General features: G+C 35.3%; 1 protein-coding gene across 4 annotated transcripts in view; it reads right to left on the bottom strand.

Annotated features, from left to right (window-relative positions):
• Positions 1-1,096: 1,096 nt before the first annotated feature.
• RASSF8 (Ras association domain family member 8) overlaps positions 1,097-24,166 on the bottom strand; it is a 126,939-nt gene continuing 103,869 nt past the window's right edge. For 3 of the 4 annotated variants that reach the window (XM_036080183.2, XM_078075787.1, XM_036080184.2), the window contains 3 exons: positions 8,169-9,058; positions 5,712-5,856; positions 1,097-5,101 (listed from right to left, as the gene is read on the bottom strand). In XM_036080183.2, coding sequence (XP_035936076.1) covers positions 4,980-5,101; positions 5,712-5,856; positions 8,169-9,058 — 1,157 coding nt within the window. In that variant the 3' untranslated portion in view covers positions 1,097-4,979. The remainder of the gene's footprint in view (positions 5,102-5,711; positions 5,857-8,168; positions 9,059-24,166) is intronic. The other variant, XM_078075788.1, reaches the window with a different exon arrangement.

Below are 24,166 nucleotides of genomic sequence, written 5' to 3'. Positions count from 1 at the left end.
CAGCAGGTGTCAAGAGTCAAGTGAACAGAAATTTATTTCTTGCTCTGCCATTAACTAAACAAATGCTTTAGAGGAGGACAGTGTAATTAAAATTTTAAAAGTCCCCCAAACTAGGACAAAGAATAATTTATATTTTGCATTATTTTGTTAATAATTTATCATTTTTTATAACATACTGTTATTATTCATATGTATAATTTCTTGACCAAGACCTAACTTATACAAAATATAGAAATGACAATTTATGTACTTCCACATTATTTTCACTTTAAAAACATAAAAAGCTACTTATGCAGCTTATCATGGAATATAGGGAAGTATTCAATATCTGAAAGGTCTATATTCAAGTGCCCTGTAAGCTACTTATTAGCTGTATGATTTGGAAGAGGTTCCCTAGATGGCTGAATGTACCTCCCATTGTACCTGGCACATAGTAGGCACTGAATTGTTCCCCTCACTTGTTGTTTTAAAGAAATCTGAGAATACAGAGGTTCATTAAGACACAATGTTTCCTTTTGCTTTTGAAACAAAAGGGAGACAATTTCTTGATTCACTAGGATAAAACAGCTATTTTTTAAAAAAAGATTTATTTGAGAGAGAGAGAGAGAGAGAGCACGTGTGTGTGGGGGCGGGGGGGGCAGAGGGAGAGGGAGAGAGAAAATCTTAAGCAGGCTCCACACCCAGCATGGAGCCTGACGCCAGGCTCCATCTCATGACCCTGAGATCATGACCTGAGTGGAAATCAAGTTGGACACTTAACTGACTAAGCTACCCAGATGCCCCCAAACAGCTATCTTTTTTAGAAATAGATAATTCTTTAGTTATAATAATTAACATTACTTTTAAAGAAATGTAATTTTATATCACTGATATGCAGACCTTTTCTCTTTGGCATCTTTTAAAGAAAATAAACTTATATTTAAAAATATTAAATACATAAAAAACAAACCAGCAACTATAATGCCCCAATGAATCCTGAAAATGTATTACTTGGGAGAATATCAGATAATTGATCCTTTGTTTTACAGCTCATGATAATAATCAGAAAATATACATTTTGAAATGAAAGTCAAAAAAAAAGAATAATTACATATAATACATATTACAGATATTTTATTGGTACATAAGCAAAGCAGTATTAAAAAGCATATTTATGTGTCCACAGTAGTGAACATGGCAATTTTCTGTTTAAAGCTGCAGCAACTCAAATCCTCCTTGGGTCAATAAAGACAGACTGGAAATATACTTAGGGCTTATCACCATGTCTGGCTGTAAACCTATTTTTTAAATCTTTCCCTCCCCCCATATATATATGTATATACTTTATTGCCTTTCTATTTCTGCTGGTTTAATATAATTAGTATACTAAATAGTTATCTGCATTTATTTGGTTTCTAAAAATATATAAAATGCATTGGAATAGAGCTCCTGCAGCTTTCAAGCAGTCAGTGTCCTGGCATCGAAAGCTTATTCTGGAAATGTAAAGCAGCAATTCTGAATAAATAGTGATTGTTTTCTCTTCTCCACACAGCTGATGGCCTTCACCCAAAACCTAAAAACACTGTAGCAAATAGTATAAACATGCAAAAAATGGACATAATATAAAAGTAATATTATGAGCTAAATTTTAATACAATATAGATTAATAAAGACAACTTCAGGTAGAAGAGGGATGGGAACACAGCATTGTTCTATACATATAAATTAAGGCCCAATTTTTCAAAGGCAATGCACACAGGGAAATGCCCATCTGCCCACATCCTTTGCACACCCGAAATCAAGAGTTTTTGCCTTTTCCGTATCATTTCCTCAATCCATTATTATAGTTCTAACTTGGAGAGATGTTCACAGAAATGGCTTTAACTGACGTTTCTTTACTCGAAAGACCATTTTTCTCTTATTCACAAAGAAAATGTCCTTTTAATGCAGGTACAAAATTTACTTCTGCTCTGGAAGCAAGTGCTTTATTTGTTTTTCTTAAACACTATTAATCACATTTCACACCATAAATTCTGTATTTTTGCTGTTTTGGCTCGAGTTTATGACTAATTTGAACTATGGGAATTGATGATTACTTCAGGGATGACTGAGGGAATTAAATGGGTAATTCCTATCAATACCAACCAAAGTCTCATACATAAATTCTCTGTGCATCAGGACAAAAAGCATGCTAATAAGCCAAAATATCTCATAAAAAAAAAAAAAAAAAGGACTGAGGCAACCCACTATGGGTCATTCTCTGAGGATGCTAGACACTCAAAAGGGTCAAATATACCAATGTTATTTCAAATCATTCCTTGGTAAGAAAAAAAAATTATCTTCTAATGTATTTAATACTTATAGGAAATTATAATGAAACAACTTGCAGTATAATAATAATAAAAAGCCCCTTATAATCTAGTTTAGTATTTAGAACCTGAATATTCCCCCAGATGCAAAATTTTATATTTGGTATTTTTGTATATCATTGCCTGCTCTCCCCCTCCCCACCCACCTGAAATGTATCCAAAAGATGTGGCACTTAATCTAACTCCTCTGTGTTTACAATAGATACAAATGACCAGGAATAGACCATATTATTTTTAAGATGTTCTAGGAGAAATGAGTTTTCTTTCTTCTATTTTAAAAAGACTTAGAAAATATTTCTTAGAGATGTTCTTTCAGAAGTAATATAACTGATTAGAAAGTATAGCTGCTCAATATATTTATCAAATTCACATTTATATATTCTTCTCATCTAGGAAATAGTATTTCTATCTGTAATTAGGTCTATAAAGATTATTTGGCATTTGAAAATTCAGATGAAGTTGTCACAATGCTGCCAGTCTCAAAGTTACTAGGTTAACGCTGATAATAATTTACAACAATTAAGTTGGACACTGACTTGGTGTTTTTGATGGCATACCAAGCATCTCTGCAATTAAAAACTGCAACGTTTATTATATCCTCAGTTTAACATTTTGATTTAAATAGAATGTGATCAATTTATAAAAATGTTTTTCTTTGTGAATAAGATCTTAATTTCTCTGAACAACAATAACAAAATGACTCTTGGTATAGGATGGAACCCTTTAAAAATAAGGCTTATATTGGGCATACATAAATCATTACTGTCACAAAATCTACAAAGTATCTTGATTTTTTTAATTCTAATTTTTAAATATGTATAGATATGAAATAACTATTATAAATTGAGAACAAATGTGTATAGGTTGGGGTTATGTAGGTAAGAATAAATTATTTCTCAAGTTATTTGCAAAATAGTATAATGGCAAGGTCAACTTGATAACTCCAAGAATCCAAAGAAAATAATACCTTTAGTTGAGGTCTGCCATTTAGCTGGACTAGAAAAGGCAACTCTGCATTATTACTTTCAGTTCTCTAGAAGCTTCTATATAATATTTTCATAGCCATTCTTAAAATTTTTCATTGGAAACCTAAATGTAGCATTCTCAGCATTCATTTAAACCAAAATAAGTCAAATGTGTTAAAACATCCAAAGTTGCCCTCATGCATAAGATATAACTTACATCTTTTTATTGTTACCATGGCATTAATATACTAATCCACTTTTACTTTGTTGCATGTAAGTAATACAGAGAATATATTTTCCTCAGAATTAAAAACTACTTTAAATTTCAGGTTAAAGTCTTAATTATATTGTACCAAATTTTGATCAGAGGGAATGTAAAAATGGCAAAATGGTATCTGACCACATCCATTCAGATACTACTTGTGACTTTTTGGTTTTATAAATAAATAAGAAAATATATGTACAATTGGGAGACTCTTCCTCATGTCCTGTAAAAGCCAAGCTCAAAAATTAAAAAACAAAAACAAAAACAAAAAACAAATTTAACTTTATTTCCTTTGTAAAAAATACCGAACTCCAATGTACTTTCTATCTAAGTGACTGGAGAAGTAGCAAAATCCATAAAGTACAGATTAAATTATGTGCAAGCGATAACTTACCCATGGGTGCTTACACCAACAGACCCATATGAAATGGGTTATTTTAAAAATATATCACTTAAAGTAACCTTTCTGAAGTAGGTCAACCAGATATCTCTAACTTATGTATTATGGCAACTCTGAGGATCCATGAGATTTAAATGATTAAGGCAGGGCAGAAACAAAATACATAATGTATAAGGAAACCCCATGCCTGTTTGGACAGATATTTAACAATTACATTTTTTGTTTAAAGTGTTCATTTTTTGTTTAAAATCTTCTAAACATACAATTTACCTTGTGAAAATACTGCTCTTCTGGTATGTGGTCATTCATATACTGGAAATATTGTAAAGCAAAGATCCAAGTCCAGATTAAAACTAAAACCTGAATTATTTCATCTAATGAAGCAATGGCTAGGACAGGTACACAAAATAAATACAAGTGGGTTCCTTTGGAGTTAGTTTTGATGGTGGAGCACCCTATGACACTTGTATAGTTGTAGATCAGCAATGTACAAACGTAGTCTGGCAACATGCACACACAGTCATAATGTAATTATGTAATATATAATGTATTTCACACAAAATATAATGTAATTCAGTCACAGGATAAGTATTAATAAAAAATATTAAAACATCAACATTCACCCATTAATCGATTATATGGAATAAATTAAACTAAGCCAGTCACATATTTCTCTTCGCTCTTAAGTCATGGTTTTATTTACGTATACACACAGTATAATACTTTCCTAACGCTCTCAAAATGCTACAAATAAAAATGAAGGCTTTGCATTACAGCTGCTGGACAAACATGTCAACACTGTCGATGTGTGAAAACACAGTTTCTTTGTTCTTTAGCATCAGTGCACAGGGTATGGCTCCAAGTGGTATGCAATTTAGGACAGAAAAAAGAGACGGTGGCTTGTGAAATAGATCCTCTGTTCATCATTGGCACAAATCAAAGAAGGAATTTTTACTGTCCTTGGTACCTTTATTGGGTCTCTCCCCTAAAGACAGATAATGTTATACATAGATGCCTTCAGGATTAAAACCAGATGAGATAGGATTCTGTAGAATACGAAGATTACTGGGGAGCTGCCGAGATGAACCAGGCCGCTTCAGGGACCCGGACTGGAATGGTGCCTCTACACAGAAAACAAAGAAAGTCATTTGGTGTATTCAGCAACTTGACATAGTCAGCAACATGAAAAACTAGAACTTTTCTTGCCCTCAAGAGCCAAAGAGCAAACTGTAAAATTGCAGTCACCCGTGGGGCCTGGGGTAAGAGGAGAAAGCTAACTCTTCTTGACCCTCTCCGTTGATAAAAACAGTTTTCAGTGATTTTAACATCTTTTTAAAAAGGTGAGCATTTTGCTTCTCTTTCTTGGTTGTTCAGATGATACACATCTTTTAAATATCAGCACAAATTAATAAGAAAGACTCTTAGGAGAGGAAGAAGGGGCATTAGGAATGCTAATAAAACTCAACAGATGATGACTCAAACACAAGGGAAAAGGTTTCTTAAAGAAGCAGTTTAAAACAAATGATACAAGATTTGGGGATTACAAGCCCACGTACGTAAATCAACAATCTAGATATTATTGATCTTCTCCAGAAGCAGGAAGTATGTCAATTTTTTTTTTTAAGTGGCCCAAGCTTTGAACAGTAGGCTAATATTTTAACTGAATACAAGTAGTTTCTTCAAAGTTAACCTGTCAGAATAAAGTAAAGCGAGCAGATTTCTCAACACCTTACCCCTTTCTATGTCTGCGTGTGAGGCCTCTACTTCAATGGGCTCCGCTGGCAAAACGGTAACTTTTGTCCCTGTCTGTTGGATAAACTGCTGGAGATTGACTTGCCGCAGCTCTTTAGTCAACTGCTCCAGTTCTTGTTCTTTGTCCTAGATGGGAGTTAAAATTTGTCTTTTTATTTGAAGATTCACTCTTGGCCAGCTAAAGACATCCCGGTGATAGTCCATCTGCTACAGGGGCTGGATGTGCGATATGCGCTTTCCCAAGAACACCTTTAACAAACCTGGTTAATGTTGATACAATGGGCTAAAAAAAAGAGATCATTTTTGCTCTGGGGAACAGGCCAAAAAATAAGCAAATAAAGGACAACAGCTTCTTCAGTCCATCCTCTTAAATGTGATGCCTTCCTCTGTTAGGAATACACTATGCACCTGATGAAATAAATCTGTCTCTATAAACTTTTTTTTTTTTTTTTTAAAGATTTTATTTATTTGACAGAGAGAGATAGCGAGAGCAGGAACACAAGTAGGGGGAGTGGGAGAGGGAGAAGCAGGCTTTCCGCGGAGCAGGGAGCCCGATGTGGGGCTCGATCCCAGGACCCTGGGGTCATGGCCTGAGCCGAAGGCAGACGCTTAATGCCTGAGCCACCCAGGTGCCCCTGTCTCTATAAACTTTTATCAGTAAAATACTAGTTTCCATCCATCCCAGTGTTTATAGCAATCTTGCTATAAGCTATTCACAATTAAATTTCCCTATTGACTTCATAACTGACTGCAAAATCAATAGTCATTTGGTCCATGAGATTCAGAGAAGTTCTTGTTTTTGGTAAACTGTTTTCATGGGATTCATTATTGAGCTATATATTAGAGCATGAGGAAAGCAAGATTCCCACAAGATTTTCACTTTGGGGTTCTTAAGTCCTTGGCAAAGACAGGTCTGAGAACTGAAGATCCTTAAAGAAAGGAGATCAAGTTCGGATAGCTAGAAAGCTCAAAAAGCAAGGAGAGGTATTCCATGATTTGAATGGATGTTCTTTCTCTCCCTTACTGCACTATAGGAAAAAGTGGCAAGGCCTCACCCAGGCTGAGTGTGCCTGAAGACTGGCAGTGGTAGGAAGAGATACCAGAAATGAGTGGTTGTTTCCACCAGAAATGAGTGGTTGTTTCCTCCACTTACTGTTCGTGTAGCAGGCACTTGGAGATATGTTAGTTTGATTATGAGATCCTTTCCAAAGGGTAGGGAGATTTACTGGCAATGACTGTCATAAATTAGCGTTTCCTGCAAACAATATCAAAGGCCACACAACTTCCAACTGTATCCTTTTTAAGGGTCAAAATGAATCCAAATAGCATAATACTGACAAATCAGAGGTTAACAACCTTGTACTGCATGAGAAATTCTTGATTTTCAAAATTTTGGTGGTAGTTTTACCTCTCGACTGTAGTTTGTGGCAGAGAATGGAAATCACATAAGTGATTCTTGAAACCTCAGATTTCTCTGCTTGTAAAACTGTTCATATTCTAAAGTAGCTCTGCTCAAACTTCCATGTGCACCAGAACTATCTGGAGATCCTATTACAGTAGAGATTCTGAATTTTTAACAAGTGTGCCCTGAACTACATGGATCACTCTTTGAATAGCAAGTCAACAACCAGCACTGACCAATACAGCGACCACTATCGAGCACTTGAAATGTGGCCAAATATAACCAAACCCAGAAATTTACATTTATTTAATATTAATATTTAACACTTTAAATATTATTTACATTTAGTATATTAAAATATTATTTCTATTTAATACCTCTTTGCAACTCCCCTAACATCAGCACATTTTCTTCTCAAGAATGGGTATCCGAGAAATCTAAGTTGAGTGATCAGGATTTCATGGCAAAATATAAAAGTTCTTGTATGGGAACCCGAGAGGGGAAAATCAGAGAGGAACCTTTGTGCCCCTCTCCTCAGGAAAGCAAAGGAAAGTAAGTAATGTGGAGAAAAGAAGGGGACTATTTACATCTCAGGAAAAGATGGGGTGAGCAACAATGGAGAAGTAATCGATAAGCAGTCAACTAGCCACACAATCCTTGGTAGACCAATCTACAGTAATCTCTTTTGGCTTTGATTTCCTTCTCTCTAAAGGAGAGAAGGTCAGATTCACTATCTCATCATTAGTGTCCATTCCAGCTCTGAGATTCTATTCTCTGTATCCAATAATGTTCCAACTGCCACAGTAAGACACCTCTTTCTGTGGAGCAAGGATCAGTGAGGCTTTAGCTCTCATCTTTGTTTTGGTTTCACATCTTAGCTTTGTCATAAGTCACAGAAATTCTAAGAAACTTATAAACCAAGGTAGGTTTCTAACTTTAAATGTAAGAGAAAATGGACAGTCATTAAAGAAAATGCCAAGAATATATTAATTCTTTTAAACAGATGAAACATTTCTTTTTATAGAGATGTTCTTACCTGTAATCGTTTGGTGGCTTGTCCAAGAGATCTTTCTACAGCTTTAATGCCATTTTCCAGCCTCACACTCTGTTGGCCTTGAATGTCAATTTCTCCTTTGACCTTACCAATCTTTCCTTTAACCTCTTCTTCATTGACTTGTGCCTCCTGAACTTCCCGTTGTAATTTTTCTGCTTCAAGACCGCTTTCCATAGTCTGGATCTGAGCCAAATAGTCCTTTAATTTGCTCTCGCATTCTGTTATTTTCTGTCTTATTTCTTGAAGTTGATCCTTCAGCTGTTTTTCATTTTCCTGTTCAATCTGCAATTCATTTTCCCAAAATTCTTCCTCTTCAATTTCGACATCATTTCTTTTGATCTTTTGCTCCAGGCGGACAATTTCCTCTTCAAGGTTAGAATTATATTTTTGCTCCCAAAATTGTATTTCTATTTCATTTGATTCTAGCTCTTTCTCAATGGATTGAAGCTTCTCTGTCTGCAACCGGATCAGCTTCTTTAATTCATCTGCTGTTGTTTTGCAGTTATTCAGCACCTTTTGCTTAAATTCAGTTTCTTTACCCTTTCCAAAAATGTCCATTAATCCTTTGGCACCTCCTGTAAATGTTAATGATTTCCTTTTAGGTTCTCTCCTTTTGATTGATTTGTCAATCTGAGGCCTCAGTTTAGCCAGGGGGGGCAAACTCTGCCTATATAAAGTTCTCTCCGGAATTCGAGCCACACTGTCTGAAGTGGGTCGCTCACTAAGAGATGGCCCTGTTCGACGTAAAATTAGCTGTACATCACTAGCATACTGCCCCCATTTGTTTAAGGATATGATAGGATTTTCATGAGGTGCTAAGTGTCTTTCAGTATCTCTCCATTTTTCTATAAGAGTGTACCTTCCGGTTCGACCTAGATAAAAAAGATAAGAATAAACTGTTAAAGTGGAATATGCAAGAGCTAAAATAATGCAACAGAGGACACTATTTGATAACTGTGTCATCTTGATTAGCATCCAAGTCCAGTCCATACTACTTTTAAAACTTCTCTTGAAGAAAAAAAACACCAAAACCAAAACCAAACTGTTTAAACCAAACCAAACCAATTCTCTTGAAGGTATGTTAACAGCCTAAAATTATGGGATGTGGGGCGCCTGGGTGGCTCAGTTGTTAAGCAACTGCCTTCGGCTCAGGTCATGGTCCCAGGGTCCTGGGATCGAGTCCCATATCGGGCTCTCTGCTCCGCGGGAAGCCTGCTTCTCCCTTTCCCACTCCCCCTGCTTGTGTTCCCTCTCTCGCTGTGTCTCTCTCTGTCAAATAAATAAATAAAATCTTTAAAAAAAAAAAAAAATTATGGGATGTGAATTACACATACCCTTCTGACTTACTTAGAAATTCAACTATATACTTTAAACCTCAGTGAGACTCTTACATTCTTGTCAAATGCCTGAATGCCTAGACTTTCTTGTTTGGGACAAGACCTCCAGCTGAAACAAAGGACGACACCAGAATGCCCCACTGAAGTCATGAGGGCCTGGTCCCAGAGCTGGGTAGACTTCAAAACTTGAATAAATTTCCACTTCGTGACTCCCTCTGCTTTCTCTGCACACTGGAACGTGAGAAGGTTGGAGGCCCCATTTGCCTCCTGAAGGGAGGTATGGAGCCAGTGGACAACATGTTACTCAGCTCACAGGGGGTTGTACAGGTCTTTCCTCAGTCTCTGCATGAGGGTTTGGCCAACTCATAGCTCACACTGCGGCTATCACACCCTTGGCAAAAAAAAAAAAAAAAAAAAATCACCTCAGTGAAAATGACCCTTCAAAATAATTTTGTATAAAAATAGGGGTCTGAAGAAAAGTCTTCTACAGTTTTGGTAGTTGTAACTTCAAAGATTCTTGTTAACAAAAATTTAAAAGGCAAAAATATTAAAAAACAAAAACAATAAAATCATATTTAAGTAAAAGTTATACTGAACCTAACTGGTAATTACAGAAGATCAAGCTTCAGAAGACAGTATAGTATCATTTACTTGAACACACTTCCTAAATACTTCCATTTAAGATGGGTGGGTCAGATTGATTATATTTTGTTAGAAGTGTCCCCTGGACACCTGAAACTAATATAAATGTTACATGTCAATTATATCTCAATAAAAAAGTATCCGTTACTACTTAACATTATTACAAGGAAGAAAATACTGATCCTGTTGTCTTGCAATTATAACACTGGTATATACAGCTATTGATTTATCCTGTTTTTTAATTTCATGAGCTTCTGAACCAAGAGCAGTTATTTTTTCAGTTATTATGGAGGTCAATAAATGGAGGTCTGGATACGTATGTATGTGAATATCCATGTATGCAATTCAGAAGTAGTACATTAAGAGTGATATTGCTCTAAACATATGCATATTTTCTCCTATGGAAACAATCTTGGGTACAGCAGAAAAATTGCAGCTCGCAAGGCAAACAGAGTGGAGTTTTAATCCCGAGTTTTAATTACCTACTGGATAAATAGTGTACACCTCACAGGTTCTGAGAGTCAGAGTCAGGCATAATAAGCACCCACCACATCGCCTGGCCCAGGGCAGGTGTTCAATCAATACAGGTAGCCATTACTAATTTAAAAGCCTGTTATTCACGTAACAAAAGGGCTGACCAGAGACCTCTTAAAAATGACGTGACATGACAATAAGCTGGCTTAAAAAAAATCCTTAAACAACTTTTAGCAACTCCCAACAACATAAAGCTGGAAAGAGCAAAGGCTCGGCAGTCGGAAGGCCTGTGTTCAAGTTTGGCTCGGCCAGCTATTTAAATGATTTGCGCAATTTATTAAATTTCTTTTGGCTTCAGTTTCCTCATCTATAGGGTGAGAATAATATTTTCTTACTGACAATGTTGTTGCGAGAGTCAAGTGAGATGTAAAATATAAAACTGTTTTCTAAAATTGAGCAGTTCTATACAATGTTAGTTGTTACTATTGCCAAAATATCTGGGTAAACGAGGGGAATGAAGAAGAAACCCTTAATACAGTGGATTGGCGTCTGGGAATAAAACATGTTTCTAGTGATTTTCAGGTTAAAAATTACTGTAATTACTCCAAGAAAAACCACATGATAAATCTGCAAGGTTAAAACTGTTCCATGTGTACACACTGCTTCAAAGATCACAGCACTTTGTGTCCTTGGCTTTGCTGCCTATCAGCTACTTTTAGAATCTCACTCTTCTCTGGAGCTCTGTGTCCTCATCAGTAATGTGAGGGGTTAGAATAGATCAGCAGAGCCCTCTCTAATTGTCTACCAGGCCAATGAAGCATCTTGAAAAAGAAAATGGAATCATTACATTAGCCAAGTTATATTAAGAATTTTAAAGACCCTAATTTAGAGCCATAATTAGGATTTTTTTCCCAATGCTTAATGGTACCGCTGCCCTATGAGAATGTCTTACTAGAAGATTATTTAGAATTGCTTTCACTGCCAGTTTTCCCTTTTTGTTAAATAACACATATTTATAAATGTGCAATTAGGCAAAAAGAAAAAAAATCCTATCCAGCAATATAAAAAAGCTTTTATAAAAACTAATGATGTACTGTATGGTGACTAACCTAATAAAATAAAATTAAAAAAAGGTAAATGAATTAATAGCTTTGATTTTTTTTTTTTTTAAGATTTTATTTACTTTTTTGACAGAGAGAGACACAGCAAGAGAGGGAACACAAGCAGGGGGAGTGGGAGAGGGAGAAGCAGGCTTCCTGCCGAGCAGGGAGCCCGATGCGGGGCTCGATCACAGGACCCTGGGATCATGACCTGAGCCAAAGGCAGACGCTTAATGACTGAGCCACCCAGGCGCCCCTAGCTTTGATTTTATTATAAAAGTTAGGTTTTAGATAGGTTATATAAAAGTTAAATCCCATAATCATTATTTTTAATACTATCCTTGGTAAGGCCCTAAAGATCCATTTCATTTGGAAGGATTCAAATTCTTCTTGCAAAACTCCTTTCAATGTATTTTATTAAATGGATACATTTAGTTGTACCTTGCACACTATCATGATGTACCCCTAAACCTAATAAAAAGGAATATCTATCTACCTACCTGCCTACCTACCTACCTACAGCATTTGTAGTTTAGGCTGTTTTGGCTATCTAGAAATGCATGTCACAATAAGTAATGGTAAATAAATAAAATACTGACTATACTTTTGAATAGTTGAAGCAATTGAGTGTAATCCCAAGGATCATTAACTTCATATAATAAGGAAAATCATATAAAGAGACTTTAATGCATTAGTGGAATCTCATTGGATGACTGACATGAATTAAAAGGAAATAGGGTAACAGATTACTCTCATTTAATTTAAAGCAGAATAGTATGTGTAACTGTGGAGTAATATGAAGTTTTTGAAAATATACACCCAAACTCAAATATTCAAATATGGGTCACCCAAAAACATTATGCCCTTATTTCAATCACTCTTTCAATGGTGCAACCATTTTTTTTTTTTTTTTTTTTTTTACAATTTTAGGAAATTTCTTAGAGCCAAAGAACAAAATCATGATTTAAAAGTCACATCTCAGAGCTACCATATGATCCAGCAATTGCACGACTGGGTATTTACCCCAAAGATACAAATGTAGGGATCCGAAGGGGTACATGCACCTCGATGTTTATAGCAGCAATGTCCACAACAGCCAAACCGTGGAAAGAGCCAAGATGTCCATCGACAGATGAATGGATAAAGATGCGGTGTATATATACAATGGAATATTATGCAGCCATCAAAAGGAATGAAATCTTGCCATTTGCAACGACGTGGATAGAACTGGAGGGTATTATGCTGAGCGAAATAAGTCAGTCAGAGAAAGACATGTATCATATGATCTCACTGATACGAGGAATTCTTAATCTCAGGAAACAAACTGAGGGTTGCTGGAGTGGTGGGGGGTGGGGGGTTGGGGTGGCCGGGTGATAGACATTGGGGAGGGTATGTGCTATGGTGAGCGCTGTGAATTGTGTAAGACTGTTGAATCACAGACCTGTACCTCTGAAACAAATAATACATTATATGTTAAAAAAAAAAAAAAAGAAGATAGCAGAAGGGAAAAATGAAGGGGGGGACATCGGAGGGGGAGACAAACCATGAGAGACTATGGACTCTGAGAAACAAACTGAGGGTTCTAGAGGGGAGGGGGGTGGGGGGATGGGTTAGCCTGGTGATGGGTATTAAAGAGGGCACGTACTGAATGGAGCACTGGGTGTTATACGCAAACAAGGAATCATGGAACACTACATCAAAAACTAATGATGTAATGTATGGTGATTAACATAATAAAATAAAAAAATAAAAGTCACATCTTGTTATTTATTCAACAAATATATATTAAACACCAAATATCTGTCAGAAATAGTGTCAGGCCCTGGGGATTCTATTAAACACCTTGATCATCAGCCCTCTTTATAAGATTTAGTTTTAACTGACATTTGGTTTTTTCTTCAGTTTCAAATCCTTCTTACCCCAAAGATGAATACTGTACATTATTCAAAAGAACATGACAGGGGCGCCTGGGTGGCTCAGTCAGTTAAGCGTCTGCCTTCGGCTCAGGTCATGATCCCGGGGTCCTGGGATCGAGCCCCGCATCGGGCTCCCTGCTCAGCAGGAAGCCTGCTTCTCCCTCTCCCACTCCCCCTGCTTGTGTTCCCTCTCTTGCTGTGTCTCTCTTTGTCAAATAAATAAATAAAATCTTTAAAAAAAAACAAAACAAAAGAACATGACAGAGTTGGCATTAATCTCTTATGAATTTAATGCTAACATAGCCTCCTGTTTCTGTACATACTAGAAGTAATGTCAGTAACAGCTTATTCTTAATCATGAATAATCTATCCAACCCCACTGAGCTTTTCTGATAACAGATACTTTGCTCCTTAAGCTATATAAACATTTTGGATTCTTATACAGACTCTAATGAACATAACTAACCCTTCTCATAATGACTTAGAATTTTTACCAGGAATATTTATCTCTGTAACAGAAATTACACTGTTATCATTTTATAGTCTGTTAAATGCTTTTGATGTTTACATATATATATGTATATAAAAATAAAAAATATATAAAATATATAAATATATATAATATATATGTAATCCTAATTGGTTTTATGAGGTAAGCAGTATAGATATTACGATCCTCAACTTACCAGTGAAGAAATCAAAGCCTAAAGAATTTAAAGCAATCTTCCAATCACATACAACTATCCTGCAAATTTATCAATGAATTTTCTACAAGTCCTGAGTGTAGCTATTAAGATAACTTTACCCATGGAGTGTTTATTTCATGATGACAGTGATATAATGTAAATATCTCTGAGTATAACCTGTGAGCCAGCTGTGCACAACTCACAGCTAAATCATTCACAGTATATTTTCCCAGTGTGTTGATGAGATTATCATGTAATCACAGAATTACTGCATATTAATTTAGGAACTATTTAGGATTATATGTTAAGCTTACTACTATTAAAAAATAATGAAAACATAAAATTTATTGATTTCATAATGATTAACATTTATTATGCCTATATTTGCTGGGCACTATGCTACTTACTTTGCATAAATACTATTAACCAAAATAACAGCTAACACTTATCACTATAGACCAGTAAGATTTGGGGGATATTTTATTAATGTAGCATGATCTAACCTATCTTGACTGATGCATGCTACGAATTGCATGTCTTCACATTCATTAAAATAATGTTTTATGGATGGAGAAAACCTAGAAAGTACTTAAAATTATGAATGATTACACTATTGTTATAAATATCAAAACTGTAAAAGATCTTGGCTATAAAAAAGCAGTATATTTTACTATTAAGGTTTTTATTTCTTGTTTCAATTTAATTCAATCAATAACTATATTTCCTAACAGATGCCCATTGAGATTATAGGGGGTATAATCAACACAGTGTAACAGTAGTTAAGAGCAAGGTTCTTGAGTCAGACTACTGGTTTGGATCCCAGTACCTTCCTTACTAGGTACAGGAGCTTGGGCAAGTTATCTGATAACTCTGGGCCTTAGCTTGATCATCTGTAGAGATAATAACACTGCTTTCCTCATAAGACTGTTATGAGGATTAGGTGATGTGGAAAATTTAAATCACAATCCAGTAAATGCAAATTGAGACTTTAAAACTATCAAGAATTATGGAGAGTGCAATCTTTGTTTTTAAGCTCATCTAGAGGTACATAAAAAACGCTGCTTATAGTGATTACTCTTAGGAGGTAGGGTCATTTTTTTCTGTTTTGTTTATTTTCTAACTTTCAAAACAGTCTACAATGAATAGTATTACTTTGTAAACAGATACAATATTGATAAATTGATAAATTTGTAAATTTCTAAAATTGATAATTTATGCATGAAATTGAGTTAAATGTGGCAATATAAAATATTATTTCAGTTATCTTCTAAAGGATCATATAATCTTACAGAGGGATGAAACATTAGGTGGTCACCTAGCTCAGCCTGTAATTTATAGAAAAAAAAAACTTTAAAAAATTCATTCATTTATTCACAAATACGTATTGTCTATTACTTAGGCATGGTTTTAAGCTATGAGAATAGACAATAAAAAAACAGTAGCAAGCAATATACAACACACAAATAAGTAAATGTAGGTCTACTGTCCATTATCCAACAGCTTTAAGGCCAGATATGATGAAAATTCACAACTTCTTGGATTTTAGAAAGGCAACATAGTGCTATCCTGTAGGTCTGTAATCAAACATATTAAAATGTATAAAGTTAAATGTATCAATGTTCATAGCAAATGGAATAAATATAAATTAATAACCTCATATCAAATCAGACCAGTTTTTACTACCAAATGAGTTCAAAACGCTCCAGTTATGGCTAACAAATGAAGTATGATAAACTTTAGGCTTTCAGAAATGTTTAGATTTGAAAATGCATATATGGTCTATATACGTGGCCTGTATGTAATGTCAGGAGGGGTAGGTGCTTTAGAGAACACTAGAGTATGGCAGATAAAGAGTATTTGAGTGTATAAGCATGTGTGTGTGCATGTGTATATGTACATGTGGTCAGGGACATCTGTGAGAAGATGATATTTAAACAGAGATCCAAGGGAATGAATTTTGAAGATATCTGGGTGCAGAGTATTCTCAGCAGAGAAAAGAAGAGATGCAAAGACTGAGGCAGAAATGTCTTTGGTGTATATAAGAAGCGACAATCAAAAGTAAGTGGCATGAAATAAGGTCAGATTGGTAAGGGTATAAAGTATGGATTCATTAGGGTCCTGAAGACCATTGTATGGACTTTGGAATTTTCTGAGTAAGAAACCACTGTGGATGAGGGGACGGTTTGAACAGAGGAGTGATATGATGCATATTTTAAAAGTATTACTTTAAAGATGTGGTATATACATAAAAAAACAGATACACACACAATGGAATATTACTCAGCCATAAACAAGAATGAAAGCTTGCCATTTGCAACGACATGGACGGAACTAAAGAGTATTATGGTAAGTGAAGTCTGTGAGAGCAAGACAAATACCATATGAATTCACTCATGTGGAATTTAAGAAATAAAACAAATGAGCATAGGGAAAAATAAAAGAGAGAGAGAGAGGCAAACCAAGAAACACTCTTAACTCTAGAGAACAAACTGATGGTTACCAGAGGGGAGGTGGGTGGGGGATGAGGGAGATAGGTGATGGGGATGAAGGAAGGCACCTGAGATGAGCACCGGGTTTTGCATGTAAGTGCTGAATCATTAAATTGTACACCTAAAACTAATATTACACTGTATGTTAACTAACTGGAATTTAAATAAAAACTTTAAAAAAAAGTATTAACTTTAAAAGAAATTTGTTGAGAGAATAGGCTGGAGGGGACCAAGATGATGCAGTGAGATGAGTTGAAGGCTACTGCAAAAATCTAAGTGAGAAATGATGGTGGCTTACATCAAGGTGTTAACAGTGGTTGTGAAGAAAAACAAGATTCTGCATATAGACTGAAGGTAGTACAAATAGGATTTGTTGATGGAATGGTTGTGAGATATTAGAACAAGAAAAGAAGCAAAGATCACATAAAAGTTTTAGATCTAATCAATTAAAAGAAAAGTCTTCATTTGCTGAGATGAGAAGGAAGAAATCTGAGGGTGAGCAGCAGCTGAGATACAGAGGTTGGGTTCTGACATTGTAAGTCTGAGATACCAATTAGTCATCTCCTAGAACTGTTTACTACAATACCAATTAACCACTAGCCACATTTAAATTTTAATTAAAAATTCATTTCCTCAGTTATACGAGCCACATTTCAAGTGTTCAGTAGCTGCATGTGGCTGGTGGTTACTATACTGGACAGCACAGACAGGGACCACTATTATCCTTGCAAAAAAGTTCTACTGGACAGCAGTGTTTTAGAAACTGTTTTACTGAGTACTTACTTTAGGCAAAGCAATGGTGTAAGAAGGATAAACAAGCAGGGCCCCTATGTTAGAGGGACTTCCAGAGAAAAGAAATAAGTATTAAATACTTAAACTAGAATTCAGTATAAAATGTGCGTGTTTGAAAACTGATTTTCAGGGTGCCTAGATGGCTCAGTCAGTTAAGTGTCTGCCTTCAGCTCAGGTCATGATCCCAGAGTTCTGGGATCAAGCCCCACGTCGGGCTCTCTGCTCAGCAGGGAGCCTGCTTCTCCTTCTCCCTTTGCCTGCCACTCCCCCTGCTTGTGTTCTCTCTGTGTCAAATAAATAAATAAAATCTTTAAAAAAAAAATAGAAAACTGATTTTCTTGGGGCAAACCATATGAAACATGGCTTTTTAGGAACAGTCTACTCCACCTTGGACCCCAGCCCCAACCAATTTGTCTCTATTAAATGCTAACTCTGGCCCCAGTTGAAGAAGATATGGGAACAAGATCACAAGAAGTGGGAACAGAGAAAAATTCTGAATCTTCAGTACTTTAAATGGCACCAGGCAACAAAGGAGTATGAATGAGAAAACTTTTCCCTCAGTCTCCTTGATTTTCTCCTCCTCTTTTCCTCTAATCTTTTGTTAGCCATACTCTACTCCAGTTCTAAGCTACTTGAGGGCAGAAATACATTCTTTTCATATTTTGGGGATATTGTAAAAGCAAACGCATTTTCTGGACTATAACTTGAAACAGATGAACAGTCAAGGGCTTTCTGTTTCACATATAGATTTGAGAAGCAGTTTGAATTGTGAAATAATGGCATTTCTGGGATAATTTATGGGAGAAACAAGATAAAATACTTGAAACTGGGAATGTGTCAAAAAGCCCAGCATATATAGTGACCAAACACACAGTGCACTGCAGGGCAGTTTAACCCTTTAAGCCAATTAAAGTGTTTCAATTATGTTTTTATTTTGTTATTCTGTCTCATAATTTGGATGTGTTCTATTTCCACCACCTAAATATATATATATATATATATATATAAATAAATATAACCTGTCAAGGTAGTCAAAGATCAGAGCAGAAAGGATTTCTTTCCATATTACCAGATACTTTCAACATCTTTTACCAAATTATGTTCTGTCTTTAGCTATTTTCTAATTTGATTTCATTGATTAGCAGCACAAAGTCAAAAAAGGTTCTCTGCCATATATATTTGCAGATTGCTAACTAATGTAAATATTTTTATATCTTGATGGTTTTCTGAGAGTAATTTTAGCTATCCAGAAAAATTCCTAACAATCCCTAATCAAGAGTGTATCTTTGATGCTTTCACCCCATGAGGCAAATATGTGGGTTTAAACCCATGACGGGCGCCTGGGTGGCTCAGTTGGTTAAGCGTCTGCCTTCGGCTCAGGTCATGATCCCCGGGTCCTGGGATCGAGTCCCGCATCGGGCTCCTTGCTCTGCGGGGAGCCTGCTTCTCTCTCTCCTCCCCACTTGTGCTCTCTCTCACTATCTCTGTCTCTCTCTCTCAAATAAATAAAATCTAAAAAGAAAAAATTTTAAACCCATGAAAGTATTCTACAAGTTGGTTCATTATACATTTTTTAGAAACATCTGCATTTTGCTTAGTCAGTCAATACTCTGCTCATAGGATAATCTTTTATTGTGTTAAGCCACCAAAATTCTGGGGTTGGATGTCACAGCATTAATTTTTCCTAACTAACAAATCCCCTATTATTTCTTACAGTGGAAATAAGGTCAAAATACTATAAAAATTTCATTTAGTGTTTAAACTTTGAATACCAATAACTCACATTACAAAATAGAGAAATATTTAGGTATGTATCAGAAGCATATTACATTTGATGCTGAGAAAATCTTACAGCACCAGAGAAGCAAGGATCAACAGTCCTCGGCTGATTGCCAGTTGAATCATCTCTCAGGTGAATTCTGAATTCAATGAAGTATTTATGATACAGAAAAAGAGTTGTTTAGCCAAGTTTGGAGAAATATCATAAAACCTCTGTATTCAAGTTGTCAACTTTTCAAAAACACCTCTGGACTGAGTTAACTGACAAAGCAAAAATGGGGGTAGATTCAGTTAAAACTTTTTAGCTTGTTCACAAACAAGTACAGTACACTGTTTAGTCCAAATGGATAAACACACACCTGGTACATCTGCGCATTTTCCCCTTGAAATTCTGTATAGAAAATGTGGATACCAGATGGGCTGATGTAGCTAACTACACTCCTCAGCCACGCTGTAAAATACTCAGTTTCTTTTAACCCACTGCCCATGGCCTGATTCTCAAATATAACAAAGAAAGTTAGATTTGACAATTGCTAATTTTAGAGTTTTTACTAAGCAGAAAAAAATAAAGATGAGTATTTTTATTTAAATAAATTATGTGGGGCCTTTTCCCCCGATTTGTTGTTTCTTCTCTTCAGTCACTGAAGCATATTTAAAATCTCCCATTATAGTGGAGTGTTAGTTTCTCTTTCTAGTTCCGTTGGTTTTACTTTAATATATATTTAAAGATTTATTTGAGAGAGAGACCGCGTGCGCGCACAGAGGGAGAATGAGAGGGAGAAGCTGACTCCCCACTGAGCAGGGAGTCCTATGTGGGTCCCAGGACCCTGAGATCATAACCCGAGCCAAGGGCAGACACTTAACCAACTGAGCCACCCAGGCACCCCGGTTTTACTTTATATATTTGAGGCAATGTAACTTGTTGTATGTAAGTTTACAATCTTTTATCTTCCTTTGAATTAAGCCTTATATATGCTAATGTAGTAAGTCTCTTCTTTCTAGTGTCCTTTGTCTTAAAGCTATTTTTTAAATATTAATATGCCTAAGTGACTTTATTTTGGTTAGTATATATGTAATTGGGTCTTGAGACAAAATACCTTTCAGTTCTTACGTTTTACCTTTTTTTCTATCTTTAATTTTTTATTTATTTTTATTATGAAGTACAGCTGATATACAATGTTTTATCAGTTTGAGGAGTACAACACAGTGATTTGACAATTCTCTATATAACTCAATGCTCACCACAGTAAGTGTAGTAACCATCTGTCACCATACAATGTTCTTAAAATATTATTGACTATATTTCCTATGCTCTACTTTTCATCACTGTGACTTATTTATTTTATAACTGGAATTTTGTACCTCTTAATCCCCTTTACCTATTTTGCTAATCCCCACAACCCCTCCTCTCTGGCAACCACCAGTTTGTTCTCTGTATTTGTAAGTCTGTTTGTGTTTGTTTGCTTTGTTTTTCAGATTCCACATATCAGTGAAATCATTTGGTATTTGTCTTTAACTGTCTGACTTATTTCAATAATACCTTCTAGATCCATGTTGTTGCAAATGGCAAGATCTCACTCTTTTTTGTGGCTGAGTAATATTCCATTATACACACACACAGTTATGCATATATATGCATTATACACACACACACACACACACATATATGTACACTCACACACACACACACACACACACACACACACACACACACACACACACACACAACTTTACCCACTCATGTACTGGTGATCATTTAGGTTGCTCCTATGTCCTGGCTATTATAAATAATGCTGCAATAAATATAGGGTGCATTTATCTTTTCAAATTAGTGCTTTCATTTCTTTGGATAAATACCCAGAAGTGGAATTACTGAATCATATGATATTTCTATTTTTAATTTTTTGAGGAAACTCCATGCTGTTTTCCACAGTGGCTGCACCAATTTACATTCCTACAAACAGTGCACAAGCATTCCCTTTGTTGCCACGTCCTCACAAACACTTGTTATTTGTCTTTTTGATACTAACCATTCTGACTGGTGTGAGGTGATATCTCATTGTAGTTCTGATTTGCATTTACCTGATGATTAGTGATGTTGAATATCTTTTTATGTGTCTGTTGGCCATCTGTATATCTTCTTTGGAAAAATGTCTATTCACGTTCTCTGCCCATTTTTTAAAGCAGATTTTCTTTTGGTGGTGAGTTGTATGTGTTCTTAATATATTTTATGTATTAACCCCTTATCAAATACATCACTTGCAAATATCTTCTCCCATTCAGTAGGTTGTCTATTCATTTTGTTGATGGTTTCCTTTGCTGTGGAAAAGCTTTTTATTCTGGTGTAGTCTATATAATATATATATATTTGTTGTTGTTGTTTTTGTTTCTCTTGCCTGAGGAGACATATCCATAAATATGTTGCTAAGGCCGAGTTTTACGGTTTTGGTCTCACATTTAGGTCTTTAATCTACCTTGTGGGGGCGGGGGGGATCCACCTTGAGCTTATTATGGTGTGTTGTCTAAGAAAGTGGCCCAGTTTCATTTCTTTGCATATAGCTGTTCAGTTTTCTCAACACCATTTATTGAAAAGACTATCTTTTTTTCATTGTATATTCTTGCCTCCCTTGTCATAGATTAATCAACTATGTAACTGTGGGTTTATTTCTGGGCTCCTATCTTGTTCCAATGATCTATATATCTAACAGTACCATATTGTTTTAATTATTATGAACTCTGTAGTATATCTTGAAATCTGGGATTGTGAAACCTCCAGCTTTGTTGTTCTTTTTCAAGATTGCTTTAGCTATTCAAGGTCTCTTGTGTTTCTATACAAATTTTAGAATTATTTGTTCTAGTTCTGAGAAAAGTACTATTTGTATTTTGATGGGGACTGCATTGAATCTATAAATTGCTTCTGACAGTATGGACACTTTAACAATATTAAGTCTTCCAATCATGAGCATGGTCCATCTTTCCATTTGTTTGTGTTTCTTTCAATTTTTTTCATCAAAGTCTTAAGAGTTTTTAGAGTGTAGGTCTTTCACCTCCTTGATTTAATTTATTCCGAAGTACTTTATTCTTTTTGGTGCTATTGTAAATGGGATTATCTTAATTTTTCTTTCTGCTACTTCATTATTAGTGTATAGAAACACAACAGCTTTCTGTATATTAATTTTGCACTCTGCAACTATACTGAATTCATTTGTTAGTTCTAATAGTTTTTTAGTGGAGTCTTTAGGGTTTTCTATACATAGTTATGATGTCATCTGCAAATAGTGAGTTCTACTTCTTCCTTACCAACGTGGATGCCTTTTATTCATTTTTCTTTTCTGATTGCTGTGGCTAGGACTTCTAGTACTATGAGGAATAAAAGTGGTGAGAGTAAACATCCTTGTCTTATACCTAATATTAGAGGAAAAGCTTTCAATTTTTCAACACTGAGTATGATGTTATTAGCTGTGGGTTTTTCATATATGGCCTTTATTATGTTGACGTACGCTCCCTTTAAACCCACCATTGACAGTTTTTATCATAGACAGATGTATTTTGTCAAGTGCTTTTTCTGCATCTATTGACATAATCATATGATTTTTTATCCTCCCTCTTGTTAATACGATGTATCACATTGATTGATTTGTGAATAATGAACCATCCTTGCATCCCTGAAATAAATACCACTTGGTCATGCTGAATTCGGTTTACTAATGCTTTGTTGAGGATTTTTGCATCTATATTCATCAGGGATACTGGCCTGTAGTTTTCTCTTCTTTTTTTTTTTTTTTTTGTAGTGTCTGGTTTTGCTATTAAGGTAATAAAAGCTGGCTTTCAAATGAATTTGAAAGTTTTTCTTCCTCTTCTGGTTTTTGGAATAGTTTGAGAAGAACAGGTACTAACTCTTTAAATGTTTGGTAGAATTCACCTGTGAAGACATCTGGTCCTGGGCTTTTGTTTGTTGGGATTTTTTTTTTAATTACCAATTCAATGTTGTTACCAGTAATCTGTTTGTTCAGGTTTCCTATTTCTTTCTGATTCAGTTTTGAAAGATTTTATGTTTCTAAAAATTTATCTATGTCTTCTACGTTGTCCAACTTGTTGGCATATAATTTTTCATTCTATTCTCATATCTTTTGTATTTCTGTGGTGTCAGTTGTTATTTCTCCTCTTTCATTTCAGACTTTTATTTACTTGAGTTTTCTCTCTTTTTTTTCTTCCAGAGTCTGGCTAATGGTTTGACTATTTGATCTTTTCAAAGAACCAGCTCTTATTTTCATTGATTTTTTTTTCTTTTTAGTCTGTTTCACTTATTTCCACTCTAATTTTTATTATTTCCTTCCTTCTACTAACTTTGAGCTTTGTTTGCTTCCCTAGCTCCTTTAGTTGTAAGGTTAAATTGAGATTTTCCTTGTTTCTTGAGGTAGGCTTGTATTGGTATAACTATCCCTCTTAGAACTGCTTTTGTTGTGTCCCAAAGATTTTGAACAGTTGTGTTTCCATTTTCATTTGTCTCCATGTATTTTTTTTTATTTCCTCTTTGATTCTTCACTGACCCACTGGTTGTGTAGCCTCCATGTGTTTGGGTTTTTCCAGTTTTTTTTTCCTTGTAATTAATTTCTAGTTTCATACTGTTGTATTCAGAAAAGATGCTTGATTGATTTTAATCTTCTCAAATTTATTGAGATTTGTTTTGTGGCCTAACATGTGATCTATCCTAGAGAATATTCCATGCTCATTTGAAAAGAATGTGTATTCTGCTGTTTTGGGG

Source organism: Halichoerus grypus, chromosome 6 (genome assembly GCF_964656455.1).
Source record: "Halichoerus grypus chromosome 6, mHalGry1.hap1.1, whole genome shotgun sequence".
NCBI lineage: Eukaryota > Metazoa > Chordata > Mammalia > Carnivora > Phocidae > Halichoerus > Halichoerus grypus.
The sequence above is the reverse complement of the archived record's forward strand: the minus strand, read 5'-3'. Positions and strand labels throughout refer to the sequence as shown.